The sequence below is a fragment of the Lissotriton helveticus genome, chromosome 11 (genome assembly GCF_964261635.1).
Source record: "Lissotriton helveticus chromosome 11, aLisHel1.1, whole genome shotgun sequence".
Lineage (NCBI taxonomy): Eukaryota > Metazoa > Chordata > Amphibia > Caudata > Salamandridae > Lissotriton > Lissotriton helveticus.
Window position 1 is genome coordinate 195,610,384 of NC_136072.1, and position 23,430 is coordinate 195,633,813.

Sequence of the window (23,430 nt, forward strand, 5' to 3'; positions counted from 1 at the left end):
ACTGTAATTGCCTGAGTTGGAGAGGCAAGGTGTTCCAGGTTTCAAATGTTTATAACCAGTGTCATTAGGGTCAGCTGCTGGCCTGACTTATTAGATCTGAACTGTGTGATACACTCATAATGCAATTTAGGGATGGGCAAGGGGGCTTAGTTCATAGCCATAAAGAGATTAGTGACCCATTTCATATTACACCGACATTGCAAACTTTGAATAAATAGAGCCCCATTTACATAGTGTCTTAAGACGCATCCCACACATCGCATTAGAATCCCTGAGTAACCCAGTGTCTGAGCTAGAAGTGAGAGAATCCCTAAAGGAAATCACCATAGGGAAAACTTTCAGGGACAGATGCGGATTATAATAACACGTGGACCTGCTGGTCCTGCAACTGACAAAGATATATTCGGTTGCCAAGGAGAAGGTTTCTCCCCAATCTTCACATGTTATAGGCTGCTAACCATGCTGAACTTAGACTAAATCTCACCCCTTTACTCATGATGCAGGTCCACCAAGATCAGATCAGAATAATTCCCACATTAAATAAAACCCTTACTAAACCTCAGAAGACTCTTCAAAATACAGAAGAAGACTTTACAGAACTTCCACTACGGTGCAGTGGGATATCGGTCATCTGAGAGCCTAATGGAAGCACTTGTGTGAATAGTGTACAGGGGTGACTTGATTAAGTTGATCTCTTTACTGGATCTCCGTACTCTATCCTGATCCAGAGCATGTATAGGAAAACTCATTTGCTCCTCATACAGGTAATGCTGGGGTACAAAACAGGGTTATCTGCTCTACCTTATATTATTTTCTTTGACTATGGTAACATTCTTTGGTCTTTTGAGAAGAAGGAAATGTGGTGGATCCCTCTAGCAGATCATGTATTTCTTTATACGCCGATGATAAGCTCCTATATTTGAGAGATAAGCACACAGGTCTGGGACCCACAATATAACACACTGGGGAACTTGGCAGAATAGCAGGCCTTCGAGTTATCTGGCACATTACTGCACTTTACCAATAGCCCTAGACATGATGGACAAACCTTTGCAACTGGAAAATGTGAGTATTACCTAGGAGCCACACCCACATTCCAGTATTTGCGGAGGGGGGTGTTGACCATTATCCCCAACAGTGCATCTAGTTTTGGAGATCACTTTCATTATCAGTAATGGGTTGGACTGTTCTCGCCAAAATTGTAATGTTACCTAGGATCTTATGTATTTTGCCACTATACAGTTTGGTTGCCACGGAGACGTTTTAGAGAAACAGATTCTCTGTTGAAGCTACCAATGTCAGAAGGGGGTTTATGCGGACTAGATTTTGAGCTTTACTATTTAGTAGGTGGCCATACAGCTCAATGGGGTGCGCCTACAGGAAACAGGAAATACCAGAGTGAGCACCATCAGGGCGCTCTAGCTGCTTTATACATGGAAGTATAAACTGGACATTGGGTGAGCCCCAGCTCCTCTGACTAGTAGTGAAGTGGTAGAAGAGGTCTGTGCAGAAAACAAATCATGTGCCAAGGGATGGTTTTCCAAACCCTCAAGGACAATTTAGCATTAGCAAGTTGGCTGCATATTCAAAAGTTGGTAATGTGGGGCACTGTGATGCAGCTGGAGAACTAAAAATACTAAGGGCTTAATTACGACTACAGTGGTCCATCAGACTGCCGTAGTCGTGTTGCTGGTCTGCGGACCACCAGACTGGCAGTCCACCCGCCCTATTAAGAGTTCAGCGTTTGGACTGCCACTGGACCACTGCAAACAGCAAGGATCCCTGATCCTGTGGCAGTGGCGCAGAGGTCTGAGGCAGCAATAATGCTGGTGGTGCCGCTGCGGCACTGTTGAGCATATTTAGAGTTGCCTTACAACGACCCTATCCACAGCAGTGAAGGCCAACTCTGTGCATGGGGCTACACATGCAGGGGGCCACATGGTGTACCTCCCAGTATTTGTGTTCCCCAGTTCCTGCACAGGAAGAAATGTACAACATGGTGCATTCCTTACCATGCAGGAATAAGCTCCGCGGTCCAACAGCACTGTAGGGAGGTGGAATCTGACTGCATGGTTGCCCCCACTTTTTTTCTAGTATTTTGATGCTTTTTGACTTAGTTTGGCTGGGATCCTGCTATTCAGGACACCAGCCTAGCTGCTTCCTCTCTAAAATGATTGCATGTACTTTAGGTACACTCAGATTGGTTACTGGGTTACCCTTGTGAGTCCCTAGTATATGGTACCTTAGGTACTAAGGGCATAGGTACCCCAGAGGTCTACCAGGGGCTGAAGCATGTATTGTGCCACCCCTGGGAAGCCTTCCAAAATGGCACCACAGGTCTGCTACTGCAGCCTGGGTAAGGTGGTGCATGCACCTCTTACCAAGATATAGGTTACCTATATCTACCTTTAATCACTGATACATATAAACCTATAAGTCACTCCTATGGCAGGCCTTATCAATCCTGAAGGCAGAGTGCTTGGTTTTGTGTGAGAAGGTGCCCATGCATGAGCTGGGCCCCTCTGCAGCTTTCGGAGCCTATTCTCTTAGGCTGTTCTGTGAGGCAGCCAGACCATATACTCTTAAGAGCATTATAACCTTGCGGTAAAGGCTAACGTTGGAATGGCTGCATGGAAACCGGTCCTTTTTGGTGTCAAACACTTTGAAATCCTACCACAGCCAGTCCTGGCGGCGGGAGTAGAATTCCACCCTTCTAGAGGGAGAGACATGTACACACTGAACTAACCGGTAATAGTTTAAAAGAACCCTAGATGCTGCAGCCACAGACACGAATCTGACCTTCTGCTGCTGGACGAAACTCCGGCAGAGAAGGCCTGGACAATAGGTGTCCTGTCAATGGGAGGTGTCACCACCTCCCAGACAGGCTTTAGTGTATTGGGGCCGGGTGGGTGCATTCAGAGAATGCTTTTCAGACAGTGCTGGGGACACACTTGGTGTCCCTGTGCATACACCAGTTCAAACCGGTTGCAGGGGCACTCAGCCCCTGCTCTGGTGCGAAACTGGACAAAGGAAATGGGGTTTAACCACCGCTCTCCCCAGACCCTCCCATAGGTGGGTCCACAGAGCATGTCCAACCCCTTTCTTGAGTATAAGTAAGGGACCCCTGGTAACAGGACTTTAGATTACACCTGGACAAAACTCTGATACATATATCCTGGAACTTTGACATTCTACACGACTAGAAGTCGGAAGGATCTCCCTTGGGGTCAAGGAGTGACTCTCCTGTTCAAACAGGCACCAAAGAAGCATCTTGCCGGTCTACATGTCCAAAGCTCCCGCCGGACTCCGAAGTATTTGCGACTCGGGACACAGACTTCCAGACTTCTCAGAGGCCGACACGAGATCCCCGCAAAGCTGAGACCCGCAGCCCTCACGAGTGACGTGGAACCGGAACTCCTGGACACCGTGCACATTTGCAAGTGCATCGACTTCCCGAGCTTTCCCGAAGTTGTGCATTGGGCTACTTGTAGTCCAAGCCCTGAGCACCATCTGCACCGAAGATTGTGGGCCTACACTCCACGAGTGTTCCGTGAGCCCGCTTCTAGCATTTCTGCTCGAGGATCCTTCGCGATCCCTGGTCCGTCAACTGGTGGGTCCCCACAAAGGTAACTCTTCTTTTCCTTGGGCTTCCCTGGTTGCTCCAGAAGTGCCCTGACTCCCCACTAAGTGGTGAGTCCTTCAGACCTTGCTGGTCTGCACCGAAGCCAATCTCTGCTTTCTGCGTGTGTTGCTGTTGCCAAGGCTTGTTGAGTCCAATCTGGAAACCGACACCGCAGCACTCTACATCCTTCGTGGGACAGCTCGAATCCAGCTCCTGGTCATCGTCGACGCCTCCTGGTCCTCGTGGCTGAAGAGTCAAGCTTCACCTTCACCTGAAATCACCCAACATCGGTGGACATCCGCTCATCGCCGTCCTGGTCACTGGCAAGTGACACAGACTCTGTCCCCTCTGCTTTCAGGTTCTTCACATCTCCGATCCACCCTTGGATCCACCCAGACACTTTCCACTTGGTTGCCAGCAGCACTTCGCAGCAGATCGCCATTGAAATAGACGATGAAACCTGACACAAAAAGACACCTATGCACCTGGCTTCCCTGGGTGAGGTAACTCGAGTACTCCGGTGCGCCCGTGGGTGTTTTCTCTAGAACCTCCTAGTTCTACAGGGGTTTGCTCCAAGTCCTCTTCCAAGCGTCCTTAATCTTTAAAATTCCAACCGCGACTTTCCCCATAGAAGTTAATGGTGGTTTGCGGCTGTGTTTAGACACTGCACACGTACCCCGTGGGTCCCCTGTGTCACTACCTTGGGTGGTTGCCGGTAGCCCCAGCGGTTCTAAAGGATCTAGGCCTGGTCTCTATGTCAGTCGTGGTTCTTATACCACTTTCTTAATATATGGTTTGGTACGCCCCTAGGGCTCAACGTATATTGTGCTAATTTACTGTGTGCTAATTAAGTTTACTGAATGTACTTTTGCCTCTAGCCTCATAAAGAGACTGGAGGGATGTAATTAGAATAAATACATATATTTTATATATATATATATACCTGGTGTGGTTCTCCTTTCATTTGGTCATTCATGAGATTATAGACTGGTAAAACAAGCTGCTTTACATTCCTTCAAGACTTAGCCTGAAGGCTGCTCTCCACAGCTACCACTAGGATATCTTTCTATATTGGTTGTCTTTAAACCTACTATCAATAAGGGTCGTTTGGACTGGTGCAAGGTGCCCACTAGTATAGTGGACAGCATATGCCAGGCCACCTGCTCACAAGCACTGCTTTTCTATGGCTCTCCTTTTAGAGCTTTAGATAGGCATAGCCATGGTACCGCCGTAGCACACACCACCCTCCAGGATTAAACTCGTAATCTGGTGGGTGGTCAGAATTTGAGTTTGGTGGTCTTTCTGCAGGCCGGTGGGGTGGCAGCCCACAGGAAGACCGCCAAACTCATGATCAGGCCCTGTCAGAAGAGCTTTAACTTCCAATCAGTCTGGAATGGGAGTGTGCCACAATAAACCACTTCAGAAAAGGGTTCACAGACTTCTATTGGGGAACATCAATAGGGATAGATTACTCGCCCCTGAGAGTTGCTTATCTGGGCTTTTTCCTCCTCAAAGACAGAAAAAAGGTAGTAACATATTTCTGAACTTAGCATTCCTGTTAGCAAAAAAGGAGATCAGCAAAGCCACTTCCAACTGGCAAGTAGAAAAATGATGTGGAGAACTTGAGCCTTGCTATTCATGGCGAAAGTAGATGGGGAGTGTGTAGGTGCCGAAATGTGCATCTCTGACACAAACTATTGATTTCATTTGGGACAGACTGTGAGCGAAGGGAAAGGCGGATGTGGAAAGGTTAAAGACTGAAAGAGGCAGTGAAGCAAAGTGATTGGTTGTAAAGAAATGCCAGGATCTCAGATACAGGCACTCTACTCTAAAGACCAACAAGAACCTCTCCACAGTGTGTCTGTAAGTACGTTAATGCCTCAAAATCAATTCGCAGATAAGCCGAACATAACCTAAAAAACAAGCATTTGCAATGCAATAGGTCTCGCATTAGGAAAGTTTGAGTTATTGGTATTGTAAATGACAAATGTTTTATTCATGTGTTGGTTTTGAAAATAGTGAAATTAATAGCTTTGTCATTTACAATGCCAATAGTTTTAACTTCTGCAAATGTGACACCTATAGCATTTATAATGCAATATGTGTTGTATTTACGTGACTTAGATGTATTGATATTACAAATAACAATGTTTTTTTTTTTTTTAATAATTAATGCTTAAATAAGTTATTGTAATTTATAATGGCAATAGCTTAAACTTTTGTAAATACATTTTGTGAAGATTATGTTCAGTGTATTTTATTGGATTGGATTGGAGTAGTTTTTATAAAGCGCGATAGTTACCCGCAGGCATCCTAGCGCTGGTAGATTTGCGTGAGTGCATAGAAGAAGGAACCTGCTTTTATCTGCTAAATAAAAAAGTCTTCAGTTTTTTCCGAAATGCGAGAAGGTTGGACTCAGAGCGGAGGGAAAGGGGGAGAGAGTTCCAAAGTCTGGCCGAGTTTACAGAGAAAGTCCTTCCTCCACACCTCGCTCTTTGGAACCTGGGAATGTTTACTCGGAAAGCATGCATCGATCTGAGTTGTCTGGTGGGATTATATGGGGTGATCAGGGAGTGATTTAGGACTGCTCCTTTCCTCCAGAAGGCGCGGTGAGCAATGCACAAGCTTTTAAAATCAATTCTTGCCATAATAGGTAGCCAATGGAGGTTTGTTTTTAGTTCTGCTTCCACCGACTGGCGGCGAGGAATTTCCAGAAGGGTACGAGCAGCGCAGTTCTGGATTACCTGAAGTTTACTAATGGTTGATTTCGGTGCTCCCAAGTAAAGGGCGTTTCCGAAGTCCAGACGGGACAGAATTAGCCCTTGAACCATGATTTGTTTTGCTTTGAAGAGAGGAGTGGGAGGATCTTGCGAATGAGCCTAAGGATGGCTAGGCAGGTAGCAGAGAGTTTGACTGCTTGTTGACTAAATGTGAATGATTTGTCCATCCAGATACCCAAGCTCTTGATGGTGTCCTTGGGTTCGGGGGCAGGACCCAAGGAGGATGGCCAGATGGAGTCTATGGATTTTGTCGGAGAGTTGCCCAATATCATCAGCTCCGTTTTGTCTCCGTTTAATTTTAAATATGACTGGGACATCCAGGTGCCAATTGCTTCCATGCAACCCCTTAGATTACTTGGCTGAGTTGATGGATGATTCAGTGATACCACCAGCTGGGTGTCGTCAGCGTATGATACGATTTGGACACCGAAAGGGCGGACGATCTCAGCAAGGGGGCGCATGTAAATATTAAACAGTGTGGGGCTCAGGGAGGAGCCCTGAGGAACCCCACAACTGAGTGCTTTGCTGGGCGATGTAACACTTCCCTCACAGACTCGAAAAGATCGGTCTGATAGAAAGGAGTGAATCCAAGCCTTTACCCCCGAATCGATTCCGAGTTCTGACATCCTCTGAAGAAGGATGTCATGATTTACGGTATCGAAGGCGGCACTGAGGTCCAGCAGAATGATAGCTGCAGTGCCGCCTACGTCCGTAATCATTCTCGCTCCTTCTGTCACGGCCAAAAGCGCTGTTTCGGTCCCATGCATGGGTCGAAACCCGGTTTGCGAAATGTCCAAAAGTTATTGCTTTCTAGAAATTCTGTAAGAATGGAATTTACATATTTCTCTGCAAGCTTACTGATCCATGGCAGCAGAGAGATTGGACGATAGTTTCCAGGGTTTGACTGGTCCAAATTGGCTTTTTTTAAAAGAGCTCTTACCGTTGCTTGTTTCCACCTTGGTGGAACAATGCCTGATGATAAAGAGGCATTAATTAAATTAGAGATTATAGGCAGAATGGAGGGTGTAACGAGCCTCAAGGATTGTGCGGGGGCTGGGTCGTCAGGGGATCCGGATTTCACCTGGAGTATAATAGATTCAAGCAGCGTGGGTTCTAAAGGTGGAAAGGCCTCCAGGGCAGCCGAGAGGGGTGGAACTATGTCCAGTGGACCCGTTTGAATAAGAGGGACAAGAGGGAAGGATGCATATATTGTGGCTATTTTGCTGTAAAAATATTCTGCCTGTTCGTTGCACCGGATTTGAGCAGTGAGAGGGTCAGGTAGTTTATCCGGAATTTTTAAAAGAGATTTAGCTATTCGATAAATTTCTTTTGGTTGTGATGTCGCCGCATTTATTTTGTTATCGTAATAGATAGACTGAGCAATTTTTATGTTGGTTTTGTAAAGTTTTATAGCCAATCGATAAGCATCTTTGTTTAGTGATGAATAATCAAGGCGCCATTTCCTTTCCAGTTTCCTGCATTCTTTCTTCATATCATGGAGATCTTGAGTATACCAGGGTGCGTTTTTTGACTTGTGTTTCAATTTTAGATTTGTGAATGGGAGGATACGGTCCAGAGAGTGAGAGATCCATGTATTAAAATTATCATTACTGACTGTAGGGTCACCGTTGCATGCTGGGGTGGAGGTTTCTAGAATATTGGCCCATTGTGTATGATTGAGCCTTGGCCATTTACGGTCTCTATAGGGTATCAGGGGGGAAGCAGTGTGAGAAATTTGCGGAGACCATGTAAATGGGATCAGAAAATGGTCGGACCAGGGGAGAGGGATGGGGGGGTTAACTTTAAGCTGTGGGCAATTGCTGAATATGGGGTCTAGAAGATGTCCCCTAGAGTGAGTGGCTTCTTCAACACGCTGGGAGAGTCCAATTGCTTCTAGGCAATTTAATAGTTCCATGGCGGCAGGGTCCGAGAGATCGTCCAGATGAACGTTTAAATCCCCCAGCAGAGTGTAATTTGGGAGGCAGCAGACTTCGTTAGCTATGGAAGAGGGGAGATTATTAATAAAGTTGCCGGAGCTGCCAGGTGGTCGGTATATAAGAGTCCCTGAAAAGGAGCATGTAGGGGACAAGTCTAGTGAGAAGGATAGGTTTTCACAGCTAGGTAGACCGTTAGGATTACTACGGCATTTGTAGCGATCTTTATGTATAATTGCAATACCTCCACCTTTCCCAGTCGGGCGGTCCACTCGATATATTTGGTACCCCGTGGGGAGTGTTTGTATAATATCGGGGTCCGAGTCTGAGTGGAGCCATGTTTCCGTAAGGAACAACGCATCAGGTTCCCTCTCGGATAGAAGTAGACAAATCTCCGTGGAGTGCTTGGGAAGGGACCTACAATTTGCCAAGAGCATATGGTACTTAGGTGCAGGGACAAGAGATGGGGGTCGGAAGGCACAGTGCTGACATGAGAAGTGTTTTGTTGTGGGGTTCCAAGAATTAAGACAGGGAGGGGCGACTTGGGCTCGGAGTTGATGTAGTAACGTGGACTCATAGACATAAGTAGGATTTTGACCAGGGTTTGGGGCCCCTGGTCCCGTCGCGGACGGGCGCAGATGGGCTTGCCTTTGGCGCGCCTTCGGCGCACCGCCGGCGCACCCGCTGCGCCCGTCCGCTGCGCGGACGGGAGGGTGTCATCCTTTTATCCAGTGGGAGAGGTCGAGAAGCGTCCAACAACTGGACCGCTACCCTCTTCCTTCCTTCCTCCCCAAGATGGCGACCTTTCTAACCTGCCGGCGTCAGCCCCAAAATCGGCTGCACCGGTCAGGCAGTGTCCTCGAGAGACCTCGGAGCAACGTGTGACGAAGATCCAAGAACAGAAGTGAAATATTAAAAAAAAATTGTGACATTTGTAATACAGCTTGAAACATTGAGAGAACATATTTGAACCAGTTGTTGAATAGTTGAACAGATTGATGCTGTAGTGGCGACGAGTGATGTTGTAATGGCGACGAGTGATGTTGTAGTGGCGACCAGTGATGTTGTAGTGGCGACCAGTGATGTTGTAGTGGCGACCAGTGATGTTGTAGTGGCGACCAGTGATGTTGTAGTGGCGACCAGTGATGTTGTAGTGGCGACCAGTGATGTTGTAGTGGCGACCAGTGATGTTGTAGTGGCGACCAGTGATGTTGTAGTGGCGACCAGTGATGTTGTAGTGGCGACCAGTGATGTTGTAGTGGCGACCAGTGATGTTGTAGTGGCGACCAGTGATGTTGTAGTGGCGACCAGTGATGTTGTAGTGGCGACCAGTGATGGTGTAGTGGCGACCAGTGATGGTGTAGTGGCGACCAGTGATGGTGTAGTGGCGACCAGTGATGGTGTAGTGGCGACCAGTGATGGTGCTGTGGCGTTCAGTGGTGCTGTGGCGTTCAGTGGTGCTGTGGCGTTCAGTGGTGCTGTGGCGTTCAGTGGTGCTGTGGCGTTCAGTGATGCTGTGGCGTTCAGTGATGCTGTGGCGTTCAGTGATGCTGTGGCGTTCAGTGATGCTGTGGTAGCGCATAGTGATGTTGTGGTGCCCCTGAGTGATGCTGTGGTGGTGCGATAGATAGAGTGAGGGCGATAGATAGAGGGAGGGCGCTAGATAGAGTGAGGGCGATAGATAGAGGGAGGGCAATAGATAGAGGGAGGGCAATAGATAGAGGGAGGTCTGAAGATAGATAGAGTGAGGGCGATAGATAGATAGATAGACCGCAATCCATGAGACAGACCTATGTCATCGCACACACTCATGATCCGAGTTTACCTATCTCACGCGCGCGCCCATCTCTTGTCTCCACTTTGGCTTGTTGTAAGCTGAGCCGACGCTGAGCTGACTATAGTTCTCGAGCTAGAACGCGATTCGCGCGCTTTCGAGCGAGACCTAACTAGGCTAACTGTGGTATTAAACAGAACACCGGACCCATGTGAGATTTAGGATTTATGTTTAAATTAACTTCTTTGATATAGGTCAATCTTGATAGGCAAAAGAACTATGATAATAAGGACAATTCTTTTTAGCTGTTGTAAGGATGGGAGTCCTATGATCAAGATATGGCACTGCTTCCTGCTATTGGTGGAATATAAAACTAATAAACCGATTTACTAACAATTTGTCTCTTTTTGAGCTGCAAGACTGAGGTTGCAGATAATCTTGCAACAAAGACCTTGGATGTTAGACTGATTATTAAATGTTGAATTCTGACTTTTGCCAGGCCAACCGTTTGTGTAGATCATGAGTAACACCAAAGAGGAAACACGAATAGGTCACACACATCTCCTGAGGCCATTCAGTCTCCTTTTCTCCTTATATAAACATTTCTGTATTTAACCCCCAACAGGATCAGTATTATGTCTGCTTACTGATCTAAAATATTGAATAAAAATGGACACGAACAGTCACTTGTTATGTTATGTTATGACGGTGATTTATATAGCGCACGGCTACTCGAGCAGAGTGTCCCAGCGCTGTACAGATCTGTAGAGGAAGTCAGAGCAGAAACCAAGCACACTAAAGGCTGAAAAGCCAGGTCTTAAGGCTTTTCCTGAAAGACAGGAGATTGTCTTGTTTAAAGGTTTGCCAGAACACATGACATAACATAAGGCAGGAGGAACATGGATTTCAAAACGTGGGACGAATAAGCTAAATAGCACAAACCCACAGCAGTCATAAAAACCTGAATAAAAAGAGAAACTAAACAAATTATGGATATTCTGTGCTCGCGTGGATAGAGCTACTGTAATACTGCAAGAGTCTCGAATAATCTTTTGACTTTTTTTGCAGATGCACAAGTTAAATACTCACCTCAGCTGCTGCATTGCCCTAACTGGATTGGCACCTGCCCTATCCAATTTGTTGATAAAGGTAAGAAATGGGACATTGTAGCGTTTCATTTGCCGGTTTACAGTCATAGTCTGGCACTGGATTCCCCCAACAGCACACACGACCAGCACGGCTCCATCAAGGACTCGCAGAGATCTTTCCACTTCTATTGTAAAATCCACATGTCCTGCAAGAGAGTGTGCATTGGAGATTGACTTACGGTAAAAGACAAAAAGTAAAAAGAACCCACACAAAGAGAAAGAACAGAATGAATAGAACAACGAGTAAAGGATTTCATGTGCATAAATAACATATAAAATTTTTCAATGGTAGTCAACAAATGATGCAAATGTACAATAAAGCCATACAAAAGGGGATGATGGACGGAGCGTTTGAGCAAATCAAACACTCACCCCCAGTCAACTGATCTGGGTTTAATCCATCACCATTCTTTAGCTCACTTCGCCACCCCAGTTCAGACATGGCCATATGCAAATCAGTCTGACCCTGTGCCTTATGGGAACAGTCCAGCCCGAACTGCCAAGCCATGTCTTCCCTGGACTGGAAACAAGCATTCTGGGACCGGTTTCGGGTTCATAACCCTCATCAGCTAGGCTATCTTGAATCCATTTGCAAAGTGAGCAAGGAACTCACGTCTGAGCATACCCTGCCAACTTAGGGCGAACAAAGCGATACAAAAGGGGATGATGGACGGAGCGTTTGAGCAAATCAAACACTCACCCCCAGTCAACTGATCTGGGTTTAATCCATCACCATTCTTTAGCTCACTCCGCCACCCCAGTTCAGACATGGCCATATGCAAATCAGTCTGACCCTGTGCCTCAGGGGAACAGTCCAGCCCGAACTGCCAAGCCAGGTCTTCCCTGGACCGGAAACAAGCATCCTGGGACCGGTTTCGGGTTCATAACCCTAATCAGCCAGGCTATCTTGAATCCAGTGGCAAAGTGAGCAAGGGACTTACGCCTGAATAAACCCTGCCAACCTAGGCAGGGTATAGCTAGGCAGGCCATAAACATTTAATAATTAGATCGCGTTTGAACCAATATCACAATAATTTAACAATATAATCATTTCGTCTAATATCTGGGAAAGATTTTATTCTTGTGAGAACACTTACTAGAAACAAGAAATAAATGTTCAATTGCTCAACATTGTGTTCCGTCAGCTATGGCATGCCGTGGGTATTCTGATAAAATCGCAACCAAAAATCTATTTTTCAGCATACCTGGTGTATCGATTATATTAATATTGGTATCTTTCCATTTTGTGTAGGTGGCAGCAGACTGAATTGTGATTCCTCGCTGTCGCTCTAGTTCCATGGAATCCATTACAGCACCAACCCCATCTTTTCCTTTTACCTGGACACAAACAGGTTTTCAGTACATGCAAACTCCTACTGCTCCAAATTCAATATTTCAGCTAATAATGTAGAAAGGCAACAACACTCAGTGGTTTGAGTTCGAGCATTTCTATACACACAGCTAACAATACACTTACTTTAACTGACCTGTCTTCACATATCATCAAACAAATAAACAATTTTTTTTTATTTTATTTTTAATCACACCACCCTTATAAGTAGTATTTTGCGGAGTAGAACACGGATTAAACGTTTTAGTCTAAAGTAGGATCTAAAGAGATGCAAAATCTTCTGCAATGGAAATTCAGGATGGCAAAGTAAATAACTGAAAAAGTAGATAGCCAGAATTTAAACCTGCGTTTGGTACGTAAACAGAGATGATGTTCTAACAATCTGTCTCAACGACTGCCACTACTCAACCCATAAAATGGACCAGGAAATTGAAAATATAAATTGACTCTAATTAGCGGTCATAATGTATATTCTTTCGATAGTCCACACTGGACTGAAGCAGCAGGTTTTCGATCCAAAACAGAACACGAGGAACACTTGATATTGATTGTGCTTTTGCAAGGAAAAGCCACCACTGTCAATAAAATCAGTGCGCAAAAAAACAACAATTAATACAAGGGGTATCACAAAATGAACATGGGTGGAAGAGAGTCAAAAACAAAAAAAAAAACACACACACACACTGACCCAAGTCATTAGTCACTGGCCTCTATAGAGCACTCTGTGGCGAGGGTCTTCCCAGACTATTCTCTAGAGGAAGTACACATTAAACTAGCCAGGTTAGCTGGACTTCAGAAACTGTAACATGCACTTGACTGAGGTTGGCAGTGGGTTGTTGAGGTACTGTCTGGCTTACTAAATATAAGCTGGAGCTTCAGTCCAGCTCACCAATCATCTTTTGGTCTTGACTTTGTGTAAGCTTTGCTGGCGTATTCAGAGTGCGGGGCTAAAGGCTGTCCGCTTCCTCCTTATTAGTGCTAAACTTGAAGGCCTAGGTAAAACTCTGCTGGACTGCCCGGATGACGATTTCCCGGCTGCAAAGAAAAACCCAGCCATAGATAACAGACAAAAAGAGAGTACCTTAAATTGCACTCTACCTCTCAGAGATAAAACGGAGGCTGGCCAAAGAATGATCCCGATTGCATCTGTTTGAAAATATCTACTGAAGTTGCTCAAACGTGACAGAGGTAGTCCGCTGAGAGAAGAACTGCAGAAAGTAAGAAGGATTGGATATTATGCCTGGCAAGCACTTGCCACAACGCACAACCATTATCTCCTTTCGTCTACCCCTGTAGTTGCAGTGGTCCAGCTAACCAACTTAGAAAACCCAAAGGTGATGATGGACGGACTTGTCAGACACCAAAAGAACCTTGTGGTTTATCGCAAACCTAGTGGGTCATCAGCAATTATTGTGGGCCAGTCCATGTTTGAAACCGGTGTTCACTGTTCTAAAAAAAAGTGTGAACTCAAGAACACACGTAAGTTCATTTTCAATCACTAGATGTACCACATCACTCTTTCTTGTGCAATGGATATTACGGTACTGTTTCGAAAGTTTGCAAACTTTAAATGTTACTAACTTCTTCCATAGTAGTACTTTTGGAAGTAATATTTCATCACCCCTTTGTTACAGTATCCTGTGTGTTTCAACCTGTGCTCATGAATAGAAATCATTTTCAAACATGTCACTAGACGTTTAGCTGGACTCATTTGGTTCTGTGGCTAATGCCATTAAGGTGTGTACCAAGCTTTGCAAACATTAGAACATCACAAACCGTGCAGAAAGTCAATTACTTTCACTGTTATATTGCTTACTACTGTATTGATATCACCTTTGTTGCCTAGCAGTAAGCAATTGACGCACCATGTCCCCTGTAGCAGTAAGGAATCGACGCATCACCTCCCCTGCCAGTAAGGAACAGACACATTGGATGCTATTCTGGTGCCACACCTCCCCTGGGCCTCGCATAGTCTTTGATTTTGCAGCTTAGAGGTTCTTCGGCGCACGCATGGGCTGTTCTGAGTTTCCCTCTTTGGCTGGTTCCTTCAGGATAGGCGTGTGACTGTTTCGATCTCCTAGTCTGTCCAGATGCCATTCCTCGGTGCATCCTTGTGTTATGCTTGTGTGACTTTATTACCAATTAATGCTGTATTGTTCAACTATGACTCTTATGAATCCCCTTATGTATCTCTTGCAAACGTTATCACATAACATGTAAAGCGCTCTAATACCTTCGGGTCTAGCTAGCACTATATAAAACTCAAAATTATACCATAGCTGCATATATTCTAGGTTAAAGTAGGCCCAATTCTGAGCTGATCCTTTAAGGTGAAAACATTAATCTAGTGGGAGTCAAAAAAGCAACGATTTTAAATGTTCAATCTCACAGGAAACTTTGCTCTCTACTACAGGAAAAACAATTGATTCCACCAAACTGCTTGGTTTGCTGAAAATCTGTTCAGTAGTTTATGAGAAATTAGTGTCATAAAAAGTTGTCAGGCACACATTAAAGGGTTACTCAGAGAATGTATTTTGTATATCTTAACCTTTAATTCACCAACAGTTTACAAACAATTCTGAGAACCATCCACAAGCCCAACAAAACCCACAAAATACACTAAGAGCATTTCTGCTGCTTTGCTAACTGGAGATAGAGCATTAGAGGCATGGCTGCTGCAAAAAGAAGAAACAGAGGTTACTGCTGGACCCCGGAAGTTAAAGATAAAGGCACTTTATATCCAGATCTGCTGATATGACTCGCTCACCCGAGTTATTCACACTCACAAACAGTATTCAAATAAATTTGGGCAGGACACAGGGGTCTGATTAAAGTGGGATAAGTCAAGTGTTTCCTCAGCGTTTAGGAGAAAAATGTGGAATAGGTCTCGCAATACCAGATTAGGATAGTTCACAGTCGCTTTAAAAATCTATGGATATACGTAGCCCGGGAAGTGAGAAAGGCATGGTCGGAAAAAACTGCACGCATGTTTGGCAGCTCAAAAAAACATCCTTCTTCTGAACCAACTTTGTTTCTCTTAACTGGGTAGGATTGCACTTATAAGAATTATGGCCCTGCCAGGGACCTCTGCATCCTGTAGAACTTCCATTCTGCCTTCCATCCCTTTTTTAAATATCTGACTTCATTACTGCGATAATTTCTTTGGCAATACAAGAGAACAGCTGAAATAAAATAAAAAACTTCTCTTTGGGTGGGTACACTGCTCCTCCTACTGGTGGAACCCACAGTGGGTTTCAATGGGTGGGATATACTTGGGCTTGAGTCAGAAGCATTCCGTGAAATCCATCTTTGCACAAAACCTTAGAAACATTTGGACTATTCAAATCACGTCTATATATACACCTTTAATTTATTACCGGTGCTAGCTCCATACAGAACCCAAATCGTCACGCAACAATTTAGAAATAGGCAGAATCTATCGATGTGCCTTAGGTGTCAAACAGAATATGGGGATTTTACCAAAGTCTGGATCTGCAATGTTATGGGGGAATTGTTCGAAGGAAACAGGAATGCTTTGAAGGTAGACTGCTTCAGCTGCTGATCTACAAGGCTAGAGGATGACCCTAAAAAAATACCGAAAAATATTAGGGGGATGTATGCAGTACCACAGCCTTTATAGAGAGGGAAACCTCAATTGTTTAATAAATACTAATAAAAAGTTTAAAACTTCCTGTTGTAAGCATTGACTTCTTGTAAACGTAGATTGTTGGCTGCTCACCAAAAAATATATATATATATTTCACTGCAGTGTTTGCAGCACATCTCTGTTTTGTGAACGCGCTCCTCCACATTTCCTTCTACGTTTGTGAGTACTCCAGCGGGAATTCTGTTATACAGATGCTTGTGATGTGGATGTGAATGAGATGCAGATGAGGTGTAATGAGGTGATGGTGCAGATGCATGCTTGGTACTGAGGTGCTGGATCAAAGTAAATATGCCAAAGCTGTACTTGTTGCTATTATCTCACTAATGCTCTGGGTCACATGCAAGCAACATATCATACATTATTTATTTTCTTCCCCCCTCTGGAAAAGGAAATAGGGAAAAAAACTGATGGATGTATACAGTTTTTATAAGGTCCTCCCAGAAAAAAGAACGGCGACATGAACTTCTCTTAGGAGTAACCATTGAGACGATAGACTTGGTGTCTTCTCAGGATGCATGCGTGTGCAAAATGCAATATAGGAGTGAAACAAACCAAAGATGAAGCGTTCACTTACGGAAAATACACTCTTTTTTTGTAAAGTGTGGGGTTTCTGAGCTCAGAAAAGCGACCCCAAAAGTTCAACGCAGGAAGTCACAACTTAAAATGTCATCAGTGCAGGCAGGAAGTTCTAAAAAGAAATTTAGAAACCTGAAAATGCAAGTATTAATAATTGGATGTATGGCCCGATTACGAATTTGCTGGTGTGGGTGCGGACTGCCATGCCACTGCCCCGCTCCCACACTGTCAAACAGGGCTGCTGCCCGCCAGATATTAAGTATCATCCTGGTCTGGCAGGCAGCGTGGTGATCCAGCGGCACTGCAGTTTAAAGGCTTATATGTGAGCCTTAAACTGCACAGCCGCAGGACCAACAGTACACTTTACAGCACGGCATGGACTGTGCAGCCAATGCCGTGCGGGAATGGGGTGCATGCACATAGTATAGCACATGTTGCATGCCCCCCCTGTGCACAGGGCTAAGAGGGGGCCCTACTTTCCTCACCACCAGCAGTTTCAGCAGTTTCATAAAGTAAAAACCTCCACGAGACCGCTAGCAGTGAGGAAAGTTGTAATATATCTATTTCTGATCCCTGGCAGCTGCGTCAGTGCTATGGTGGTCCGAAAGCCCAAGTTCTAATCCGGCAGTCGGACCGCCGGGGTAGCAGTGGCCAGCGCGCCACCGCAAGTTTTGCAGTAGTCAGACTGCCAAACTCATAATTAGGCCCTTAATGTCTAGCTGATTCTGTTTCTGAGCTTGGTAGATTGTAGAAAACTAGAAATTCCACTAGACAGTACGTTAATGATCTTCTACAATAAGAAATAGTTCCAGTTGTGGGGCAAAAGAAAAAGGCTCTGCCTTAGTGTATTTATCTCATTCTACATTCCAGAGGAATTTCTTCAACAGAAATATAGACCAACATAACAGCTTCAGCTGCAGTAATTATTTGGGGAATGTTACATTTGTTTTTGAAACCCAAAATGTAAAGCCCACAATTCCTTTTAATGGGGTTTTTTGGGGTTATTCGGGGTTATTCAGCAATTTCATCAAATATTTCTGAGAATGAAGCATAGCATTACAACCCCAGCAATCCTTAGAACCGTGGCCTGCCTTGTGAGCAACACACAGGACTTTGAGAAATATGCTTCTTGCTACAGTTGCCCAATGCAACGCCTTCATGGCAGTGGTTATATGGTTATGTATACAGACTAAGTACTTGTCTTGCTCAGGCATTCTGGATATGCTGACGGTTGGCTATTTGTGAATCCAGTGTAGAGTGTGTTGCAAAGTCTAGGTGGGACAGCATTAGGGAGTTTGATACTTTGATCCTAGGGAGGAGGAGATCTGTCACCGTGTTCTCTTTTTGAGTGTGAAGTTGCTTTTTAGTTGCCATTTTGACCTGTTCAGGCCTACAACTTGTTTTAGTAACAAGACTACTTTAAACCATGAGAAACTTTAAAACACAGAGGATAAATCAGATTGAAACTAGTAAAAAAGACTTGCAACCCATAGAGAGGTAGACGTTGCTATGTAATATTGGAAAGGGAATTATGTATACCTTGTACTAGTATTTGCCTTGCATTATCGCAAAGAGATAAGCATAAATGTTTACAATAGAGACCCAACTCCTCAAACAAGTATTATGAAAAGTAGAAACATACATAAGCAGTGCTACAAATATTTGAAACGACTTAGAACAAGCTTCTAAAATGAAAGCACACATTTTAATTAAAGAGAAACATTTGTTACAAATTGATTGAACAAAAAGCAAAATACCTCGTGCATTTGCGATATTCTGCCTGTGTAGTAAAGAATTCTCTCCGTTAAGGTGGTTTTTCCAGAGTCAATATGGGCAGATATTCCAATGTTGCGTATCTTTTCATTTGGAAAAATTCCAGAAGAACAATGCCTGCAGCTGTTCAATGCGATCTGAAAGACAAAAAGGTAAACATTAGTACATTTCTCTGCCGTTTCATTATCTAAAAACTTGTTATTGTACTGTAGATTTATATAATATTGTACTAGCCCTGACGAGTCGTTTAAGTGCTTAGTGGAGCGGTAGCACACTACTCTAAGGAAGCTATAGTTGGTTTCTAGTACCGGATGTAAGCAGTGCAGTTAGTTGCAAATTAGTGTTGTTAGAGAATTGAGTTACACATATTGAAGCAATGCTTATGTAGGCGAGATCAGAGAGTCTGAGGGGGAAGAGATCAATAGGATTTACTTTCAAAAGGTTAAGCCCTGGAGGACAAAATGAGACATGGATTCAGTTAATAGGAGTACTGAAATATTAATGATATTATCATACCCATGGCTTTTATTCATGTACGGACTTTAAAAATATTATTTAGCAAGCAAAATAATATTTCCATCTAACTTCAGGAGGCTCAAAAATAGTCAGCCTACAGAAACTCCGTTTCATTTAGCTGACCCCTACAGAATCAAACATTCAAAAAACTTCCAATTCTGCACTGAAAGTCTAACCGGACAAAACAGGAAAAATGAATAAGTGGTTTGTGTTCTTTTGATAAGAGAAAGCGAACTATTCTATACAACATCACATACTTCTACGACCATGTTTAGTCCATGCTCTGGTCAACTTGATGTTATTGGGTTATCATACGTTTTCAGTGGCCAACACAGAGACACTTTCAGGAAGGGACAAGACTGGACAGTTCTTCAAATTATACTCAACAGGATAACAACGATGGATCATATAACCATGGACAAGTGTGCAAAATGACAAATCTCTAATACCTCGGAAATATTTGACAGCAGGACACATTTTTGGGGCAACCTGTAGCAAAGTGACCTTTTTTGACACAGTCCCCCCTACTTTTTGACTGGTATCTGATGCAATCGTGACAGAAGTGCACTGGGTTCCCACTATCCAGGTCGCCAGTACCAGGTCTCTTTCCTTAAATTGTACGATTGTTCCCCTAATTGGCAATACCTTTAGCACATCCTTTAAGTTCCAAGTCAGTGGAACTCTGGTACCTAGGTCAAGGAGGCTAAAGAGGTTCCCCAAGGGCTACAGCATGTATTATGTCACCCTAAGGGACCCCTCAGCACCAGCATGCAAACGGACATTACAGATCTGTGTCTTGGTGCAGAGGAAAGTGAAAACACGACATGGCCATGCCTGCAGAAACTGCATGCAGTATAGGGAAGTCAACCCTACAGCAGGCTTTATAGCCCAAATGCAGGGTGCACTGTGCTACATGTGTAGACACATTTGCATGAGCAGATATGCCCCTGTGATGTCTAAGTCAATTCTTAGACATCACAAATGAACAGGGAAGCCATTTTAAGTACATGTGATGGACACTGGTGTTTACGATTTCCCCAGCTACATGACTGGTGTAGACCAGCCTGTCACCACAGACAGGTTCATGACCCCCTGCAGGTGAGAGCCTAACATCTCTGTGGACAGGAACAATATCTGTCACCTCCCCAAACAGGTTTGCTAAGTACTTAGCATATCAAGGCAGGAGGCTTCAAAGGCCTGTACCGCCTTTGATGTGCGACCACAGCTTCCCCAGACCGAGAAAATGCCAACCCCATGTCACTGCCTGCAGCCTCTTTGAGCAGATCCCCGCTCAACAGCGAGTGTCTCCTGTAGCACAGAAGGGAAGTTCTAAAGGCACCACTGAACCAGAGCCCTAAAGTCCAAGAAAAAGTGGACCAACAATGTCCCTACTTGCCCGAGCATCTCAGGGATGACCCTCCTGTGGGTTGAACCAGACCCAGAGTCCCAGCTTGTGGACTCTTTTACCCCCAAACCTTTTCCCATTAAAACCAATGGAGCACAAAGCGCCGTAAATAACATCTGTATCTGGGCACCCCAGAGCCTACCGAGGTCACCTTTTGGTGCCGTCTTGGACCTTGTCCTGTACTTAACTTATCTCCAGAAGATTGGTCCTGTAAGTCGTTGTTAAGCACCTGTATGCAGTATATGTGTTTTACTCTATAGGATAACATTACTGTATTAGAGAAAATACAAGTATATTTACCTGTGGTCTTCAAAACTGCTATTTTAAAAAGTATTTACCCAATAACAAAAGCTCTTGGTGTATAAACATATGTGCTATTGTTCTATATTGGGGGGTTGGGTGGGGTGTGTGTGTGTGTGTCATTTATTGACTGTGTGTATGCAGCAAATGTCTACCACTCCTGCTTTATAATCCAAATGCTGCTTGACCATACTACCACAAAAAAAGCACCATATGATTGTTAAAGCAAGCCCTGTCCACTCATAAGGGATTCTCTGACTCTTTACACAATGTACCACTTTTGGTATATATTATTACATTATTAAGAGCCAGCTTCCAACAGAACCCATGATCTGAAAGCCAAGAGGCATCAAATAAAGTCACCAACTCTTCCACATGATGTAACAGATACAGCGAGAAGCTACATACCAGGATATCTGATCACATTTTCAGAAGAGAAGCAAGAAACAAAGATACATTAATGTTAGCGAACTACTGTAGATTGTGAACTTAATTATTTATGACTGGGAGTTTACCACATTTAAATGTAGCTGTTCCAAAACAGAAGTAAACAATGTCTCTAAGATATTTATAACCCAGGGTAGCCCGGCACCATCTAAAGGCATAAATCTGTATTGGGGACAAAAGAGAAGAAACGATATGTACAGGTCTATAGAGTAGAATTGCAAATATAAAATAAAAACCAGAAACCGCACGTTAATAGTGTAAAGAAACAAAAAATATCTCCATCATGATACACCGGGAAAAAAGATTTATTCTAGGGTCACTCATCTATGGTGACAAAAACATTACATTTTTAATATGTCTGTTTTACTTGGAAAAAACTCGGAGCTCATCAAAGAGGAGGACAAGCTGGTCAACAGATTAGCCTGATGGCAAGGTTACCTTTGGCCTTAAGCAAAGTTCCCTCAAACAGGGGGTGGTGGCCAGCCAAATCAGATTATGAGTCAAAGTCCTTGGATCCGGTTTGCCAACTCATAGCTAAGAGGCTTTATAAAAGTAAAATTTTCAGATTTAAAGCAGGATGGAAGTTCACGTTTTTTTCATCAGTTTCTTAGACCGATAGAAAGCACTGGGCAGCATCAGTCATTGTTCCTGTGATTTTATCTGCACTCCAAGTGCCTTAGATTCAGCGGCTTGCTACTGGTCAGTCAAGTTCTCTCCATGCTCTCGACTTTCTGGTGGCAATGTTGGTAGAGCAGACAGAGCATATTCAAGGACCTGATCAAGGGTTTGGGTCTAGTTGTAGTACGGCAGATAAAGGTAAACATACTGAGTAATATTTCTGTATAAGGAGACAAAATCCGAATATATAAGATTATTCTAGTGAATAACAATCCAGGAATATCCTGGTACAAGAATATCAAGGGACAAAATATCGAAACTTATGTGCATAAAGGGAAGAATAGATATCCTATTCTGAATTCCCCATCTACGTTCCTTGAAGATATATGTAGTGTGTAGGTACATATATACCTAAATCTACATGTAAAATCTAGATGAATTTAGTGGTCGCTATTTTTTCTGATGTTGCGTTCTTGATATTGTGTGCCTTCGGTTTTCTGGGGGAGGGGTGGGGGGGGTCGATATTCAGAATACACACCAATTCATACATATTTCGAAAAGATAAGCAACCTAAAAAGGATACCTAGAGGTGCTTAGTGCTTGGGAAAGAATTCTGGCACCAAGGAAACTAGATTCTTCCCATCTATAGCAATTTTCATTTAAATATTTAGCTATTTTAAACCCCTGGCATAAAGCAATGGCCATATCTAGTCCTGATGATGGCATGGAAGCACATCCTAAGAAATGGAAATTCGGGGGATTCACAGTGCTTGATAATTGCTCAGATGAACTTTGGTGAAACAATCACTTTCTGGACATCTAAAACTCATGTTTCTCTAACTAGATTCCCAGTCAGGCTTTCGCCTTCATCGTAGCACAGACACCATGGTCATGAACTTCAAGGTCTAAGGAGGAGGGCCTTTCAATGCATTAAACCGCTTCATTCACTCTATAATATTTTAAACAACTCTTAACACAATTAACCTTTTGTAAATCCAAGAATGGCCTGTGATAAGGTGGCTTTGAGGAGTTTTAATCCATATTTAATGTGTGTGGCCTCTCAAATAGTACACAGTGAGGACGATTGCATGTAGCATGCTGCGTGACTAAAGGTATAATGTGCGGTATGGTGAGTGCTAGGGGTAAGGTTATTTTCATTGCCCACTTTTTTCTTTCATCTGTACAAGATGTTGCTTAAAAATCAATAGAATGGTGTTTCTAAAAAATCTAAAATGTGGGCCAAAGATAAAGGATACTAGTATAAGAACTAGAAACAGAAAACTCAATTCACTTATATACATTAGCAAGGTAAGTGTACTAAGAGTTCATGCTAAATATGGTCTTGCTCTTCTAAGTGTCAGTGTGGACCAAAGATATTTGGAGTTCCTCAGATGATCATTACACTCAGAATTAGTCTGGTTCAATCTAATCCTTGAAAATACTGTTTGATTGGCAGTGAAACTTTTTAACTAAACAGTATATTTAAAACTATGGGTTTACCAAAGAGAGCTCTTGTTGG

General features: G+C 43.8%; 1 protein-coding gene across 1 annotated transcript in view; it reads right to left on the reverse strand.

Moving 5' to 3' along the window:
- Nucleotides 1-23,430, reverse strand: part of GFM1 (G elongation factor mitochondrial 1) — a 176,600-nt gene that overhangs the window by 145,471 nt on the left and 7,699 nt on the right. The window contains exons 2-4 of the mRNA XM_078667074.1: nucleotides 18,610-18,762; nucleotides 12,464-12,596; nucleotides 11,200-11,404 (exon numbers count right to left, since the gene is read on the reverse strand). Of these exons, the coding sequence (XP_078523200.1) occupies nucleotides 11,200-11,404; nucleotides 12,464-12,596; nucleotides 18,610-18,762 (491 nt within the window). The remainder of the gene's footprint in view (nucleotides 1-11,199; nucleotides 11,405-12,463; nucleotides 12,597-18,609; nucleotides 18,763-23,430) is intronic.